Source organism: Myxocyprinus asiaticus, chromosome 48, assembly GCF_019703515.2.
Source record: "Myxocyprinus asiaticus isolate MX2 ecotype Aquarium Trade chromosome 48, UBuf_Myxa_2, whole genome shotgun sequence".
Lineage (NCBI taxonomy): Eukaryota > Metazoa > Chordata > Actinopteri > Cypriniformes > Catostomidae > Myxocyprinus > Myxocyprinus asiaticus.
In genome coordinates, this window is record NC_059391.1 from 27,664,728 (window position 1) to 27,682,397 (window position 17,670).

The window sequence follows — 17,670 nt, forward strand, 5'->3', positions numbered from 1 at the left end:
AAGCACGCTCTTCACTGACAGTCCACTTGTCCGCTTGGTTAACAAGTACAATAACTTTTGAAAAAACTTCGTTAGGGGCAAAACATTTACAGTAAGTGCGCAACTGTGCGACAGTCGTAATTTTTGAAAAATTTATAGAAATCATTTTCACACAATAAATATTGAAATGGTTTGTTTATTTCACTCTTTGTTTAGATGATCATAGTTTTAAACATGTAATAATTTGTATTTTTTATCATAGATTTTCAGAGTTAAATATTGAATATCTGTGTCTGGGACAAAGGCTAAAACAGTCAAATCTGCTCATAAAATTCATTTGAAAATACCAAAAATAAATGATGAAGACCTGTTAAAAGGTTTACAATTCAGTTTGAATGAGACCTTCATGAAACAAAAAGAAAAAAGTTGAAATCTGTTTGTTTTATTCAAAATCAACTACTCAGATACAAAAATGCACAAAGTTGAAGAAACAAAGTTTTGCAGAAAATTGCAAGTAAAATTAAAATATTACTGGTATTATTATTATTGCATAATTGCAAAATTTAACTTACTACTTAAAAAAAGAAATAGTAAGCCGTATTCAGTGTAAAGAAATTAGTATTAAATTCCAAATATTGCAGATGTTCCACATGTAATACTAGTGTGCATTCAGTTTTTATAAAACATGTTTAATTCAGCATGGCATTGTGGGAAACAGTATCTCACGCAGTATGCTCTGGTTGCATAATGCACATTTGGGCAAAAATTGCATATTGCGCACATTATACATACTGCATACTGCTTGAGAAATACAAGTATGCTTTTCGGAACATAGCCAAAGAATATCTCTAAAGCAATTTTCAGTTGTTTGGCCTCTCACCTCGTGTATTTTACACCTCATTATAACTAATCTGGGAAGGAAATGGAGCCAGTAATTTCTAGGACGTGCTGCGAATATTCTATATTTACATTTTGGATAAACAACGGGGCTGAGCTGGCAAAGAGAGGCTCAGAGGGCGACCATGTTTCTAATATTTATCCCTGGGCACTTCCTGTCCAGGTGGCCATCCTGCGACCTCTGACCTCTTCATTAAAGTTGCGATAAGCGTTGGAATTGTACAGTAGGCTACAATACTACTCTTACTATTCCTGCCTTAGACTGATATAGCAGAAGTAGTAAGAGAGGTATTAGTAGTATGCCATTCTGAACTCAGCCTTAGATTGCTGCCACAGGAGGAAATGACATCAGTTATCCCTCTGCTCTCATTCAGGTCCTGGTGGTTGACCTTGGCAACAGTCGTTTCCTGCGACAGGTACGGTACTCTGTAGCCACTTTATATGTAGTTGTGTCTTTTAGTGTTTCAGTTATGAATCAAAGAACATAACCGAATTTGGCTTTTTATTGCTGGATGATGAATTTAAACCTGATGAATAAATAATTGTAATCCCAATTTTCCCCAGCTAAATGAGCACATGTATTTTACTCCTTGAATAGCAAAACTGCATGCCTTTTCTGAACTGAAAATAAAAAAAAAATGAAATAAAAAAATATAATTTAAAAATTAAAGAAAGTAATTTGCTTAGTTCAATAGAATGTTGCAAACAATAAAGTAACAATTTCTTGATGATGAAGACTCCATTCCAGCAATTTTGGAAAAAGAATTGATAAACCAAGAATTACTGCATGTTTCTTTTTTCCTTTTTTTCATTTAATGAAACAATATTTTAAAATCTACAATTCACACTTACAACCATTGACATGTCTATGTGTCCTGTGAACATTTTATTAAAAAATATTTAACGGACATTTTACATTTTTATTTAAATGTACATATATATTTATTTATTGATTTATACATTTATATATGATTTATGATACAGTACAAAAACAAAATTGTAACTGAAAAACTATATAAGATATTATATTATACATAACGTTTATATCATAAAATGATTTCTAGAATTATATTGAGTTATATATTAATATAAAAGATTTATATTTATAATATTTATTTTACAAACACATATACAGTATACTGTATATATATATATATGATAAATATTTATATATTATATTATATTTTATTATATATTATATTATATTATATATTAATATAAAAGATTTATATTTATAATATTTATTTTACAAACACATATACAGTATATTGTATATATTATAAATATTTATATATAATATTATATTATATTATAGTATATTATATTATATTTTATTATATATTATATTATATATTAATATAAAAATTTATATTTATAATATTTATTTTACAAACACATATACAGTATATTGTATATATTATAAATATTTATATATTATATTATATTATATTATAATATATTATATTATATTTTATTATATATTATATTATATGATATTATATATAAATATAAAACATTTATATTTATAATATTTATTTTACTAACACATATACAGTATATTGTATATATTATAAATATTTATATATTATATTATATTATAATATATTATATTATATTATATTATATATTAATATAAAAATTTATATTTATAATATTTATTTTACAAACACATATACAGTATATTGTATATATTATAAATATTTATATATTATAATATATTATATTTTATTATATATTATATTATATTATATATTAATATAAAAGATTTATATTTATAATATTTATTTTACAAACACATATACAGTATATTGTATATATTATAAATATTTATATATAATATTATATTATATTATAGTATATTATATTATATTTTATTATATATTATATTATATATTAATATAAAAATTTATATTTATAATATTTATTTTACAAACACATACAGTATATTGTATATATTATAAATATTTATATATTATATTATATTATATTATAATATATTATATTATATTTTATTATATATTATATTATATGATATTATATATAAATATAAAACATTTATATTTATAATATTTATTTTACTAACACATATACAGTATATTGTATATATTATAAATATTTATATATTATATTATATTATAATATATTATATTATATTATATTATATATTAATATAAAAATTTATATTTATAATATTTATTTTACAAACACATATACAGTATATTGTATATATTATAAATATTTATATATTATAATATATTATATTTTATTATATATTATATTATATTATATATTAATATAAAAGATTTATATTTATAATATTTATTTTACAAACACATATACAGTATATTGTATATATTATAAATATTTATATATTATATTATATTATATTATATTATAATATATTATATTATATTATATTTTATTATATATTATATTATATTATATTATATTATATATTAATATAAAAGATTTATATTTATAACATTTATTTTACAAACACATACAGTATATTGTATATATTATAAATATTTATATATTATATTATATTATATTATATATTAATTTAAAAGATTTATATTTATAATATTTATTTTACAAACACATATACAGTATATTGTATATATTATAAATATTTATATATTATATTATATTATAATATATTATATTTTATTATATATTAATATAAAAGATTTATATTTATAATATTTATTTTACAAACACATATACAGTATATTGTATATATTATAAATATTTATATATTATATTGTATTATATTATAATATATTATATTATATATTATATTATTATATATTATATTAATATAAAACATTTATATTTATAATATTTATTTTACACACACATATACAGTATATTGTATATATTATAAATAATATTATATTATATGCTCCAGATAAAGTACACGTGTCCCTTTGATATATTTTATTTGTCTACAGTACAAAAACAAAATTGTAACTGAAAAAGATGTTATATTATATTATACATTAAGGTTATAGCATAAAATTATTTCTACAATTATACTGAATACATATACAGTATACGGTATATATATTATAAATACTGTAATATTATGTAATATTATATTATATTATATTATATGCTCCAAATAAAGTACTTGTGTCCCTTTGAAAGATGATGTCAGTGTCAAAGCTCTATAAAAGAATGCATGTAATTAAATGGCTGTGGTCATGTGGCTATTTACACTATCCAGATCAAAATATTCACATTCAAATCAAGACTTCATTTGCACTTTGATTTATAGTTGACAACTGTATAACACAACAACTCTTTTTTGACTGTTGAAACTCAAAACCAAAACAGAAACTAAAACATATTTTGAATGTTACCCGTGGGACTCAGTGGGTTAAATGAACAAGTCTGTCTTTTCTCATTTTTGTGCTGTTTCAGATGGATGATGAAGAATTTATTCTGCCTCATAAACTCCAGTCTGCTCTGGAACACGTTCTAGAGAAAAGAAAAGATTTGGCCTGTGAAAATCCAAACGGTGAGTTACTGTCGTACCTACATTTTTGCAAAATGATTTTTACGTGGCTTGTTTTTCGTATCGCGGCAGTTTCCTGGTGAAATGAACACTAGAGGCGCTACAACAACACTGACTTTTATTCAATTTCACACAAATCATGAGTAAAAAGGCAGATTACCAGCTTTGTTCTTCACACAATGCTATCTTATGACATATAAACACTTTTACTATAGCACATGACTTATTTTAACATTTGCATTACATAACCAACTACATTTACAAGCTTGTTTGGATGGGATCAAACTGCGCAGTAGCTCAACTGATAGAGCGTTACACTTGTGATGTAAAGGACCGGGGTACGAGTCCTGAAGAGCACATGAGTCGACACATGAGCCCAAAGTGTCATAGAAGCAGCACAAAATGACGCAGTTGTGTTTTTCATCTCACATTTGCTTTTTATGACACTATTGGTTAGGTTTAGGTTTAAGGTAGGGAGGTCGGTTTTGTTGATTTAAAACTCGATAGAGCATTAACCTTAAAAACCTCATCTGTTTGGGAGAACATTTAACTTGCTTTTAGTGCCACACAGTGGACATTTCACCTTGAAACTGCTGCAAAACACTTAATAAACTATGTAATGTCATTTTGCACAAATGTCGCCACAGTCACGTTATTCTCATCATAACAGAAAAGAGTGGTACAATGGCAGTTATCATTAGTGGCGGCCTGTATGATTGAAAAACAAAAAACAGAAAAAGTTTAAATCTATCACATAAATTTAGCATGTTAAAGCACATCATGATAAAATCCTTCGAGAAGTTGCGTTTCTGAATTCTTCATCCCCGGCTGTTAAAGTTAAAAACATACAGAAAATAGATATAAACTTGCTCGTCAACCCCAGTAGCCGACTAGTCGGTTGTTGGACAGCTAGTTGACCATCCTGACCCCTAAGTGGTGGTAATATTTTCTCTTCTCTCTTTGGTTCTTCACGGTAGAACCCTGTTCTCTCAGCACTGTGGTGTCTGAGGCGTTTGTGCGATTCTTTGTGGAAATCGTTGGTCATTATGCACTGTTTATGGGCGGCAGCGACCGTGACGAAGAATCCTCAGCCTCATCTTCCTCCTCTCCAACTCCATCATCGTTCCAGCGTGAGGCGTTCCGTAAGGCCATGACCTCCAAAAGCCTGCGGAGATTCCTAGAGGTCTTCATGGAGACACAGATGTTTGCCGGGTTTGTGCAGGAGAGAGAGTTCCGGCGGCAGGGCCTGAAAGGTGCGTACACGCCAGTCCTTACCGTCATTGGGAGCTGTTCAGATGAATGCGTTTTTGCAAATTACAAAGCTAGATGCAGCACTACGAATAGAACAGAAAGCAGGTGTCTCGAAATGCAGTTTTCAAAATTGACGTTCTTTTAAACTTTACATGTTGAAAAAAAAAGTGAGACACAGCACAAAGTCGTTGTTTGGACAAAAACAGTGCAGACGAACACATGCAATGTGAACGGCCCTTTTCCAAGGTTTCCTGAAGCAATGAATCTTAGGAGAATTTCACATTTGTTTGTGAATTTTCTGTATTATATATATATATATCCAAAAACTCATGTGGCTAGTCACCTTTATAACTTTTCATAACTGGCCTTAAAGGTGCTGTTAGCAATTTCAACCATTTTTCGCTAACTTCAACCACATGTCCTCTTTTCAAAACCTCATTAGTGGCTATTCACATGAACCAGTTCTTGTGTCTGTCTGCCTGTGCTAATTTTCAATTGTTTTTCAATGTAAACATGCACTAGATGGACATCTTTGACCATTGTGCTGCAGCTCACTGTCTATTCAGGTTTTCGCGTGGGATCACTGTATATTTAAGATTTTTGGATTAATCCCTGAATAACTCACTAGTCAAGTTAAAATAACTTCTGCATTTTATTCTATTCCTTGCACTGCATCTTTTTTTCTTTTTTTTAACACAAGAATGTATCCAGTCTGAATGGTCCCTTAAAGTGACAGTTCACCCATACATGAAAATTCTCTCATTATTTACTCACCCTCATGTTATCCCAGGTGTGTATGACTTTCTTTCTTCAGCAGAACACAAATGAAGATAAACAGAAAAATATTTCAGCTCAGTAGGTCCTTAAAATGCAAGTGAATGGTGATCAAACTTTTGAAGCTCCAAAAATCACAGACAGTCGGCATAAACATCATCAATACGACTCCAGCGGTTAAATTAATGTCTTCTAATGCGACACGATCATTTTTGGTGCGAAAAAGATCAATATTTAAACACTTTTTTAAACTCTAAATCACGCTTCCGATCAGCAGCAGTATACGCATGTGACGTAATCGTGTTGGCATGTTAATGCGAGAACTGACGCAAGTGTGAGTAGTGCTGTTTACAAGTGAGTAGGAGGAACACAGAAGCTTTGTTGGTTTTGGTTTAGATCTGTATTTATCTGTTTCTTTACTCACAATGGTGCATTTGTGTGCTTATCCTGGATGTCTCAACCAAGTGGAGAATGTGAGATTACGTCCGTAACATGCCAACGCGAATACGTCACACGAGAGATGCTTGGACCCACTGTCTCGTGAAACCTAACGGAAGCGATAGTTTATAGTTAAAAAGTACTTACATTTTGATCTTTTTTCACACCAAAAATGATCGTGTCACTTTAGAAGACTTTAGAATTTAACCACTGGAGTCGTATCGATGACGTTTATTATTTACTCACCCTGTCTGTGATTTCTGGAGCTTCAAAAGAGAAATCTCCATTCACTTGCATTTCAAAAACCTACTGAGCTGAGATATTTTTCTATTTTTCTTCAAATGTGTTCGCTGAAGAAAGAAAGTCATACACATCTGGGATATCATGAGGGTGAGTAAATAATGAGAATTTTCATTTCTGGGTGAACTATCCCATTAATGTGTTAGTTTAACTGTAAATTTTATTCGGGTAACAAGCATTGTTTTTTCTAAAGTAAAGCATTTACTCTGTTTTAACAGGTTTATTTGAAATGCGAGCTCAGGACTACCTTGATTCTCTGCCAGGCAGCGAGAACAGAGGCGTCAACAAGTTCCTCAAAGGTTTAGGTAACTTGTCACCTCCAAGTCTAATCAAAAACATTAGAAATCGGGCTGTGTTTGGAAGGAATACTACCATACTACTCATTCTATTTTGCATTGTGTACTGTATACTGTGCATATTATGCAGATTTTAGCGTTGGGAATCGAGAACCAATTCCGTTTTTTTTTTTTTTTAAATACTGAAACCGAATGATTTTCATGTCAACAGTTTTTAAACGTCTAAATTCTACCACCAATGACGATGGAATGCTGTATTAAAATAGAAAAATTAACAATAAATATACAACACATATTTCTATTGAGATGCTCTCGCTAATCGCACACAACAAAAACATTTCAGTTTAGTCTGATGCTTTTTATTGAATCAATCAAAAAGACTCTAAAAATGTGTCTTTATAGTAATAACTAATACTTCAATTAAAAAAATACAATATGTTACAAAAAATAGTAGAGATTATTTACATATCTGACAACAATATAGCATAAAACTGTTTGAAACTGTTTTAATAAATACATAAAGTATACAGTATAAACTATACAATATGTATACAAAGTATACAGTATATACTGCGCAGAATGTTTGTATTCCATTCCAATGTACTGTAGCTTTAATGTTATGACTCAGTATTTGTGCCATAAATAAAGTTAAATGGTCATGTTTGGGTGAAATTTTATGCTAATTCCCTCTTCTCCCTTTTAGGACACAAAATGAAGTTTCTCTCCAAAAAGTGAAAAGCAGCCACAAGCCATGTAGACTCTCATCAGAACGACTGACCCAAAACAACCCTACAGGACGGGCAACAAAGACCAATAGCAATGTTGTAGTGGAAAAACATCAAAACCCTTCAAACTCCATATAAAAAAAAAACCTAGTCCATTTAAATTCCCCAAACCACCACATCATAAGAGGACACTTGGTGCCCATTGCTGTGTTTTTATGTACATTAGATTATACGTGCATTAAAGTGGTTGTTTAAGAAAAGAAAAAAATGCATTTAAGGGTTACCAATGTCGTTATGAAACCCCATTAAAGAAGTGGTCAGGCGCAGTTGTGGGTCCAACTGTGAATTTTCTGTGCATAGTTCTCTCTTTTTTCCTACAAAATATTTTTTTTAGAGATAGAGTACAACTTCTTCTGAAACAGGAGGCTATAAATTAATTTATATTCTTTCTAGAATTAATAAGACCTTTTTTATGTCATTTGAAAATAGTTTATACGTTTCCATTAAAGTTAAATCAAAGCTATATAAAATATATCTATCTATCTATCTATCTATATATATATATATATATATATATATATATATATATATATATATATATATATATATATATATATATATATATATAATGTTGTTAGTTTGTTATAGACTATTTATCGTAATATGTTACAGATTTGCAACTGTTGACCACTTTGGGTTTCCGAGAAACACGCCACTGTGATTGAAGAACTGAGTTTTGTTCTGGGTTAGAAACGGGGAAAATCTACAATCTTGGATCTGCGGGATCAGAACTGTTCTAGAATGAAAAGAAAATGTCACAATGCTCTTAACCGAAACCAGGACAGAGTTGGAGATTGGAGATGTTCTCTTAAGTACATTTCAGGAACACCACTAGAGTTAATTTGAACTTGATTTTTTTTTAAAGTGTGCACAATAAAGAGTTTAATAAAGATTTTATCTGGCTATTGACTCCTCAATAAACAACAGAAATTAGTATTAACCAAAGAGCCACTATAAGACAAAGATTTTATATATATATATATATATATATATATATATATATATATATTTTATTATTTTATTATTTTATTTTTTATTTATTTATTTATTTATTTTTTTTTTGCAACACACTTCAAATGTTTTCTGATTGGTGTAAAATCTGCACCTTAGGTTTTAGAAACTAAGTTCCAACTCTACGGGACCAGTGGGTCAGTGTGCTTTTTTTTTTTTATTTTATTTTATTTTTGTCATTAAAGTACCTCCATATTTTATCGGCAGCCAGTGTACAACAGATGCAGTGCCGTTAGTGTCCTGTAGAGGGCTCCAACCTTGTGTTATATGTTAGTGGTTTTACAAATCTGCCCCAAAATTAATCTCCCTTTTCAATAAGCTATTTACATATCCAATACTTTCTACATTTTTTCATGCAACATTTTTGTTTTGGTGATTACGGAAAATTTTTCGAGGTTAAGTATTTTGTACAAGCCTTTTTAAACCCCTCCAGCACTTCTGTTGTAAGATTTATCTCAGCTTTATACTTGCACATTATTTGCAAATTATAATAAAAAGCACAACACTTTCCGGACGCAGCTGTGCGTGATATTGACCAGAACAAACACTGTCCGTCTGAATCCCTCTGGATGCAGCTTATTTCCTTTTTTCTCCTCACCAAGACTGCTCCTTTTCCCTTTTCCACCCCGGGACCTCCCCTCATGCCCTCCCACTCCTTTCCGTCATCTCTCTCCCTCCTGTCGGACTCTTCACGTTATTCTGCTGACAATTCCTCAAATTCCAGCCTTCCTCCCGCTTCCAGGCACTCAGGCAAAGATTTCCCACTCAAAACACTCAATTTACCTCACTGTTCCCTCAGACAGGTAAGTGTTTGATTTATTATTTGTTTATATTTCATAGTGACATTTCTTTTTGTTTTTGTTTTTGTTTTTGTTTCTGTTTTTTTTTTTTTTTTTTTTTTTTTTTTTTTTAATTCTCATTAAAAATAAATCTTCCTCCAAAGTGTTTTTTTCCCCCCTCAAAACAACTCAAACAAGCTTTCCAAATCTGCTCCTCACACAGCCATACTTCAGAAACGCGCCGTTTTAAATGACACTTGTGACGAAATGTGACGTAACAATGGAATTTTTGGAATTGCTGGAATTTTCTCGCGACTTCCCGCGTAATTTTTTCCTGCTTTGCAAGAGCAACTTCCTGCGGAAACTTTGTAAGGAAGTTTAATCACGGCATCTGCATGCGCAATTGTGTTTTGCGTTTGATTAATAATTTTTTTATTTTGTGCGAATTTTCGTGATTACGAATCGTAAAATGTAAAATCTCTAATCGCTTGCAACTGTAAGTACAAACGGTGTGTTTTCACACAGTATCAGTTTAATACATGGAAAATTGATTTCATTTTTCATGTTTTATGTATGCTATTTATCTATGTACATGTACAAATATTTTTACCTACTTTTCAGCTTAACACATTTCAATTTCATATGTATTTAAGTTTTGCTAAATTTTGTTAAATAGTACTCATTTTAATTTGATGGCAGGGTATGATATTAAAATCGTAAAAATAGGTAAATAAGTTTAAATTGTAAAAAAAAATCTTAGCGTAAATCTTAAAAATAGGCTAAAATATTTATGTGTAATAATAATGATCTATGAAAGAATAATTTGGATTATGCCTGATTAATAAATGGAAACGGTATTTGTTTATTTATAAATCAACAGCTATTTTTTGGATTGTTTATCATGTTTTAGGATAACAGTAATATATAGCATATAAGAATACAATATTTTGCAGAAAGTTATAATAGTTTTGAATATACCTGTACTTTCAATCACTGTAATCCAAAATTTATTCATTTGTTTTTCAGCAAGGCCAAATATACTACTTAAGAGCTAATTATTATAGTAATGTATACTATTGTATTGAATATTGTATTGAATATTGTATTGTAACTTCAATAGTACAAATGATTCCCTTTTTTAAGTTTGAAGGTTTGTAGATATTTTTCTCACTGTTCCTTTGAGTTTAAAATCTAGTATTTATATGCATCAGTGTTTGGGTGTTTCATATTTATTTCTAATGGACTGACACATTAACAATTCTAAGACAGTCTAAACTGTCTGATTGTTTGGGTTAAATACTCCACAATTAAAAAACCATGACTGCATCAGAAGCACACCAGTTAACATCTCTGTGGCAACTGGCCTCAGGGGTAAATATTTTGGGTCGTGGGGCAAGAAGTCTGTGCCTGGCGTGTAGTACGTCCCAGGAGGGGTGGTTGTTCACGGGATGGTATATTTTAGTGGGCACAACAGGTGGAATGAGGCCGGTGCCCACCTGTTTGTGGTTATTCTGTGCTTTTATTAATGACCCTCCTCTTACGTTTCTTATGTATACTGTATATATAAAGTGGTTACAGCTATGCACTTACAATGGAAGTGAATGGGGCCAGTCTATAAATGCTACAATGCTCATTGTTTCAAAAGCATAGCCATAAGATGTATACATTACAGGTGGTAACATGATTTTAGTGTCTATTAAATTGGTCACTTTTCAAGATTTTAGGGATTTGGTGTTGCAACCAGATTAACAAAGGCTGGGAATTTGGTTTATTGTGTTGTGGATCTTGCGATCAGTATTTTTTCTGTGAGAGTGAAGAATGCACCTTGAGTCTTAAAGAGTAACAGAATAAGTTAGGTTGTGTAACGTTACAATACAGTGTTCTAGATTCCATGCAGAGGCAGTTAAAGTTACAGCGCGTGAACTAAAATCAGAATGACAGATTCTAAAGTGAACTCACACACCAGACTGTAAACACTGAAGTTGCTGCGCGTGTGTGCATTTTTATAAGGTTGTGATAATTTGAGTGAGTCAGAGTGTTGTGCATTAGGTGAATAGTGTGTAGGGCCATGGATAACACACACACACACACACACACACACACACACACAGCAAGCTTTTCACAGCTAATCCTGGATTTCAACAATCCATATACACGAGCGTTAGACAGTTTTAATAAATTGTGTGATTATGTACACAGAGTTAATAGCTGAGGAGGAAACTTTACAAAGGAAAAAGTACCTTGGTTTTTACACTGTTTTTTGGACATACAATGGTGCTATTATATTTTTGGACATGTTCAATGGTATTAACCTGTTTTTTTAGACACCATGGTAATACCATGTTTCCTGCACTTGCAAAAAGTACCAATAAGTACCATGGTACTATCATGATTTTTACCCTGTTTTAGACATACACCATGGTAATACCATGTTATTTGCTCTTACAAAAAAGTACCAAAAATACCATGGTACTGTCATGATTTTCACCCTGTTTTAGACATATACTATGGTAACACCATGTTACTTGTTCTTACACAAAAAGTACCAAAAGGTACCATGGTACTATCATGATTTTTACCCTGTTTTAGACATATACTATGGTAATACCATGTTATTTGCTCTTACAAAAAAGTACCAATAAGTACCATGGTACTATCATGATTTTTATCCTGTTTTTTATTTTATTTTACATATACTATGGTAATACCATGTTATTTGTTCTTACACAAAAAGTACCATGGTACTATCATGATTTTTACCCTGTTTTAGACATATACTATGGTAACACCATGTTACTTGTTCTTACACAAAAAGTACCAAAACGTACCATGGTACTATCATGACTTTTACCCTGTTTTAGACATATACTATGGTAATACCATGTTATTTGCTCTTACAAAAAAGTACCAAAAATACCATGGTACTATCATGATTTTTACCCTGTTTTAGACATATACTATGGTAATACCATGTTATTTGCTCTTACAAAAAAGTACCAATAAGTACCATGGTACTATCATGATTTTTACCCTGTTTTAGACATATACTATGGTAACACCATGTTATTTGCTCTTACAAAAAAGTATCAAAAATGACCATGGTACTATCATGATTTTTACCATGGTATATGTCAGAAAACATGATAGTACCATGTTTTTTTTTTTTGTTTGTTTTTTTTTTTTTTTTGGTATATGTTTTATATGGATTTGGTACATGTTTTTTGATGTACACCATGGTAATACCATGTTACTTGTTCTTACACAAAAAGTACCAAAAAGTACCGTGGTACCGGCATGGTTTTTACCCTGTTTTCTGACAAATACTATGGTAACACCATGCTATTTGCTCTTAAAAAAAAAAGTACCAACAAGTACCATGGTAGTATCATGATTTTTACCCTGTTTTAGACATATACTATGGTAAAACCATGCTATTTGCTCTTACAAATAATACCATGGAACTATAATAATTTTTACCCTGTTTTTCTTTTTTTTACATTTACTATGGTAATCCCATGTTATTTGCTCTTACAAAAAAGTACCAGAAACTACCATGGTACTACAATGTTCCCTCCTGAACATGCTCTAGATTTGAAAAACTAGTACTACAAAATAGCAACCTGATTCAGCCAACATGCTGCAAAATGTGTCAGTTCTATGATATAACATCTCCAAAAGCTTGTATTTACATTCCATTCTGCTGCTCTTATGATAACATTGTTTTAAAATCACTACTTGTTACAATTTAACATTTAACCAAGAATTCACTAACCTACTTCCTGAAAACATAATGTTTCATAGCGGACACTCAGGACCACTGTGGGGTTTCAGAATTCTCATGTCCTAAAAGGGTTTCAGATATTGAATAATGGTGTCAGGGCATGTGACTACTGAAAATACATTTAAAATATAAACATTTCACGTTATTACCATGGTGTGTTATAAGCTCTTGATTAAATCTGAACGGCCCCCTGGCTCCACTCAGCAAACACATCATCGCTGTTACTAGCCAAACAATATGAGCTTTAATGCCCCATAGCAAGCTAATATTTTGCGCACGCTCGTGTGTTCTTTTACAGGGTTAAAGCAGGTCCATAGTGTCAATTTGACTCTCAGCTTTACATTCCAACTCCGATTAAGACGGATTTTGCCTGATGAAGTCACACAAGTGCGTGTGTTCATATGAGTATGTGCTGTTGAGGCGAGATATTGTGTTTGTTCTCTGTCTGTCTGTCTGTCTGTCTGTCGATGTATCTGTCTATCTACAGTGCTGTGGAAAAGTATTTGCTCCATCCTGATTTCCTCTATTTTTGTGTATTTTTCATACTAAATTGTTTTAGATCTTCAGACAAGATATAGCATAAAACAAAGGCAACCTGAGTAAACACAAAATACAGTTTTCAAATATATATTGAAGCAAAAAAAGTTATCCAACACCTATATCACCCATGTGAAAAACTAACTGCCCCCTTAAACTTAATAGCTGGTTGTGCCACTTTTAGCAGCAACAACTGCAACCAAACGCTTCTGATAACTGGAGATCAGTCTTTCACAACGCTGTGGGGGAATTTTGACCCACTCTTCTTCGCAGAATTGCTTTAGTTCAGCTACATTGGAGAGTTTTGTGCATGAACTGCCCGTTTAAGTTCCTGCCACAGCATCTCAATCAGGTTCAAGTCAGGACTTTGACTAGGCCACTCCAAAACTTTAATTTAGCTTCTTTTGAGCCATTCAGAGGTGTACTTACTCCTATGCTTTGGATCATTGTCTTGCTGCATAATCCAGTCGCACTTGAGCTTCAGCTCACAGACTGATGACCGGAGGTTCTCCTTTAGGATTTTCTGATAGAGAGCAGAATTCATGTTTCCCTCAATTATTGCAAGTTGCCCTGAAGCAGCAAAGCATCCCCACACCATCACACTACCACCACCATGCTTGACCGTAGGTATGAAGTTTTTTTTGTGGAATTCTGTGTTTGAATTACAGCAGATGTAACGGGACCCCTGTCTTCCAAACAGTTCCACTTTCGACTCATCAGTCCACAGAACATTCTCCCAAAAGCTTTGAGGATCATCAAGGTGTGTTTTGGCAAAATTCAGACGAGCCTTAATGTTCTTCTGGGTTAGCAGTGGTTTTCGACCTCAACACTCTTCCATGGATGGCATTTTTGGCCATTTTTGAGTCATGAACAGTGACCTTTATTAGTGCGAGAGAGACGTGCAGTTCCTTGGATGTTGTCTTTGGCTTTTTAGTGACTTTCTGTATGAGTCATCGCTGTGCTCTTAGTGGAATTTTGGAAGGTTGACCACTTCTGGGAAGGTTCACTACTGTGCCAAGTTTTCTCCATTTGGAGATAATGGCTCTCACTGTGGTTTTTTGGAGTCCCAGAGCCTTTGAAATATCTTTGTAACCCTCCACAGGCTGATGTATTTCAATCACCTTTTTCCTCATCATTTCTGGAATTTCTTTCGACCTTGGCATAGTGCAGTAATTTAGTCTAGGGCATACACAGGCATATGCCGTATGCCCACCTATCTTTCGTAGGATTTTGCATCTGCCCACCTAAAATAAGTGATGATACATATGGCCGCCAGAACAACTAGTAGGCTTTTGACCTGGAACTTTGTCAATCTACTAACGCAATGCCGCAGCACCATTAAATGAATGTTTTTTTTTTTTTTTAAGCGTACAGAGATTCTCTCTAAACGCGCATGGAGATGTGAGAGGCGGGAGCGATGGCACGGGCAAGAGAGACAGTCAGACTAAGCTGATCCATCAATCAGAACGTTCATTTCAGAAGCGATTGGATATTTGCTAACCAATCATATTTTCCGTTTCAGTTAGGGGCGGAACATTTCCAGCATCTAATGCTGATGCACAAACATCCCTGGAGTAAACATAATTTGAGCTGTAAATTTATTTCCCTGTTAAACGTGTATATATATATATACACACACATTTAAATTTTATTTATGCAATTAAACTGTGTGAAAATACTGCATGTTATTGCAGCTGTGCTAGTTTGTGATGTTCTTGTATCCCATAATTATATCAAATGTCTTTTATTTTTCTTTTTTTTTTTTTTGCCTTTTACTGCTGTCGGTGGTGCCTTTTTCTCATGATTTCAAATCATTTTTAATAAATTCACTGTATGCCCAACTCTTCAGACACTACTGCACCACTTTTAGCCAACTTCATGCTGCTGAAAAAGTTGTATTTAGGTGTTGATTTGATTGAACAGGGCTGGCAGTAATCAGGCCTGGGTGTGTCTAGTCCAGCTGAACTCCATTATGAATGAAGTTTCATAGATTTGGGGATTTAATAACTAAGGGGTCAAATACTTTTTCCACACAGGTCCAGTTGGTATTGGATAACGTTTTTGCTTCAATAAATAACATTATCATTTAAAAACTGCATTTTGTGTTTACTCAGATTGCCTTTGTTTTATGTTAGATTTTGTTAGCTTTTTGAAACAATTTAGTGTGAGATATACACAAAAACAGAAGAAATCAGGATGGGGACAAATAATTTTAACAGCACTATCTATCTATCTGTCTATCTGTCTGTCTGTCTGTCTGTCTGTCTGTCTGTCTGTCTATCTATCTATCTGTCTGTCTGTCTGTTTGTCTATCTGTCTGTCTATCTATCTGTCTATCTGTCTGTTTGTCTATCTGTCTGTCTGTCTGTCCATCCATACGACTGACTGTCTATCTGTCTGTTTGTCTATCTGTCTGTCTGTCTGTCCATCCATACGACTGACTGTCTATCTGTCTGTCTGTCTGTCTGTCCATCCATACGACTGACTGTCTATCTATCTATGATAAGCTTATGATAATTAAGTCTAGTTCTACCTAAAGTGTCACACTATAATTTTACACTCCTGTTACACTCACATTACTGTAGCCATAACCTCAAACCCCCAAATGTTTCATAGTTTCATTCAAGTTTCTTACACTAACCTGCAAACTCATCAACATCACTTTGTTCATTCTCGAAGAAGTACAAAACCTTTGTAACTGTGTATTGTGATTGATTCACAGCACGTCCTGTGTGTAATACTTCTGCCTTGTCCTACTCACGATGCAGCGCTTCTTGTCTGTTGTGCGACCTGCTTCAGTAAATGTTATATCACCCCCTTGTGGTCTCCCAAGCCTATTACGCAGACTACATTAATTGGAAGGCTAACTGACAGTGAATTGGAAAGCACAAAAATTAGGCCTCTAATTGAAATGTCGGCTAATGTTTATATATATCTATATATATGTCTAAAAATGTATAGAGAAAATAACGTGCTGATCAATAATCAATATATAGATATTTTGTGACATTCTTATTGCTAAACTTTTAATATGCAATTTGACAACTTAGTTGACAAGATGATGCAACGCTGTAAACCCTAAAACAACCATAAAAATGACTATTTAAATAACTTAACAGCTCAAATAATACATGAGATTTAACAGATGAATTAATGTAAGTGCTTTTATAAATGTATAAGCTATAAATTATAATCACATTTCTGCCTTTAAATCCTCCAAAAATTGTCCCCATTCACTTCCATTGTAAGTGCCTCAATGTTACCACGATTTTTGCTTTTTTTATTTTTTTAAAGGAGGGATGAGTCGAAATTATTTTTGTGG

General features: G+C 31.9%; 2 protein-coding genes across 3 annotated transcripts in view; one reads left to right on the plus strand and one right to left on the minus strand.

The window, feature by feature from the left end:
- LOC127437105 (DENN domain-containing protein 2A-like) overlaps positions 1 to 9,133 on the plus strand; it is a 54,433-nt gene extending 45,300 nt beyond the window's left edge. For both annotated transcript variants that reach the window (XM_051691777.1, XM_051691779.1), the window contains exons 16-20: positions 1,251 to 1,292; positions 4,303 to 4,399; positions 5,374 to 5,649; positions 7,378 to 7,464; positions 8,159 to 9,133. In XM_051691777.1, the coding sequence (XP_051547737.1) occupies positions 1,251 to 1,292; positions 4,303 to 4,399; positions 5,374 to 5,649; positions 7,378 to 7,464; positions 8,159 to 8,190 (534 nt within the window). In that variant the 3' untranslated portion in view covers positions 8,191 to 9,133. The remainder of the gene's footprint in view (positions 1 to 1,250; positions 1,293 to 4,302; positions 4,400 to 5,373; positions 5,650 to 7,377; positions 7,465 to 8,158) is intronic.
- LOC127437111 (ribonuclease inhibitor-like) overlaps positions 1 to 17,670 on the minus strand; it is a 481,472-nt gene that overhangs the window by 100,402 nt on the left and 363,400 nt on the right. The gene's annotated exons all lie outside the window — the stretch shown is intronic.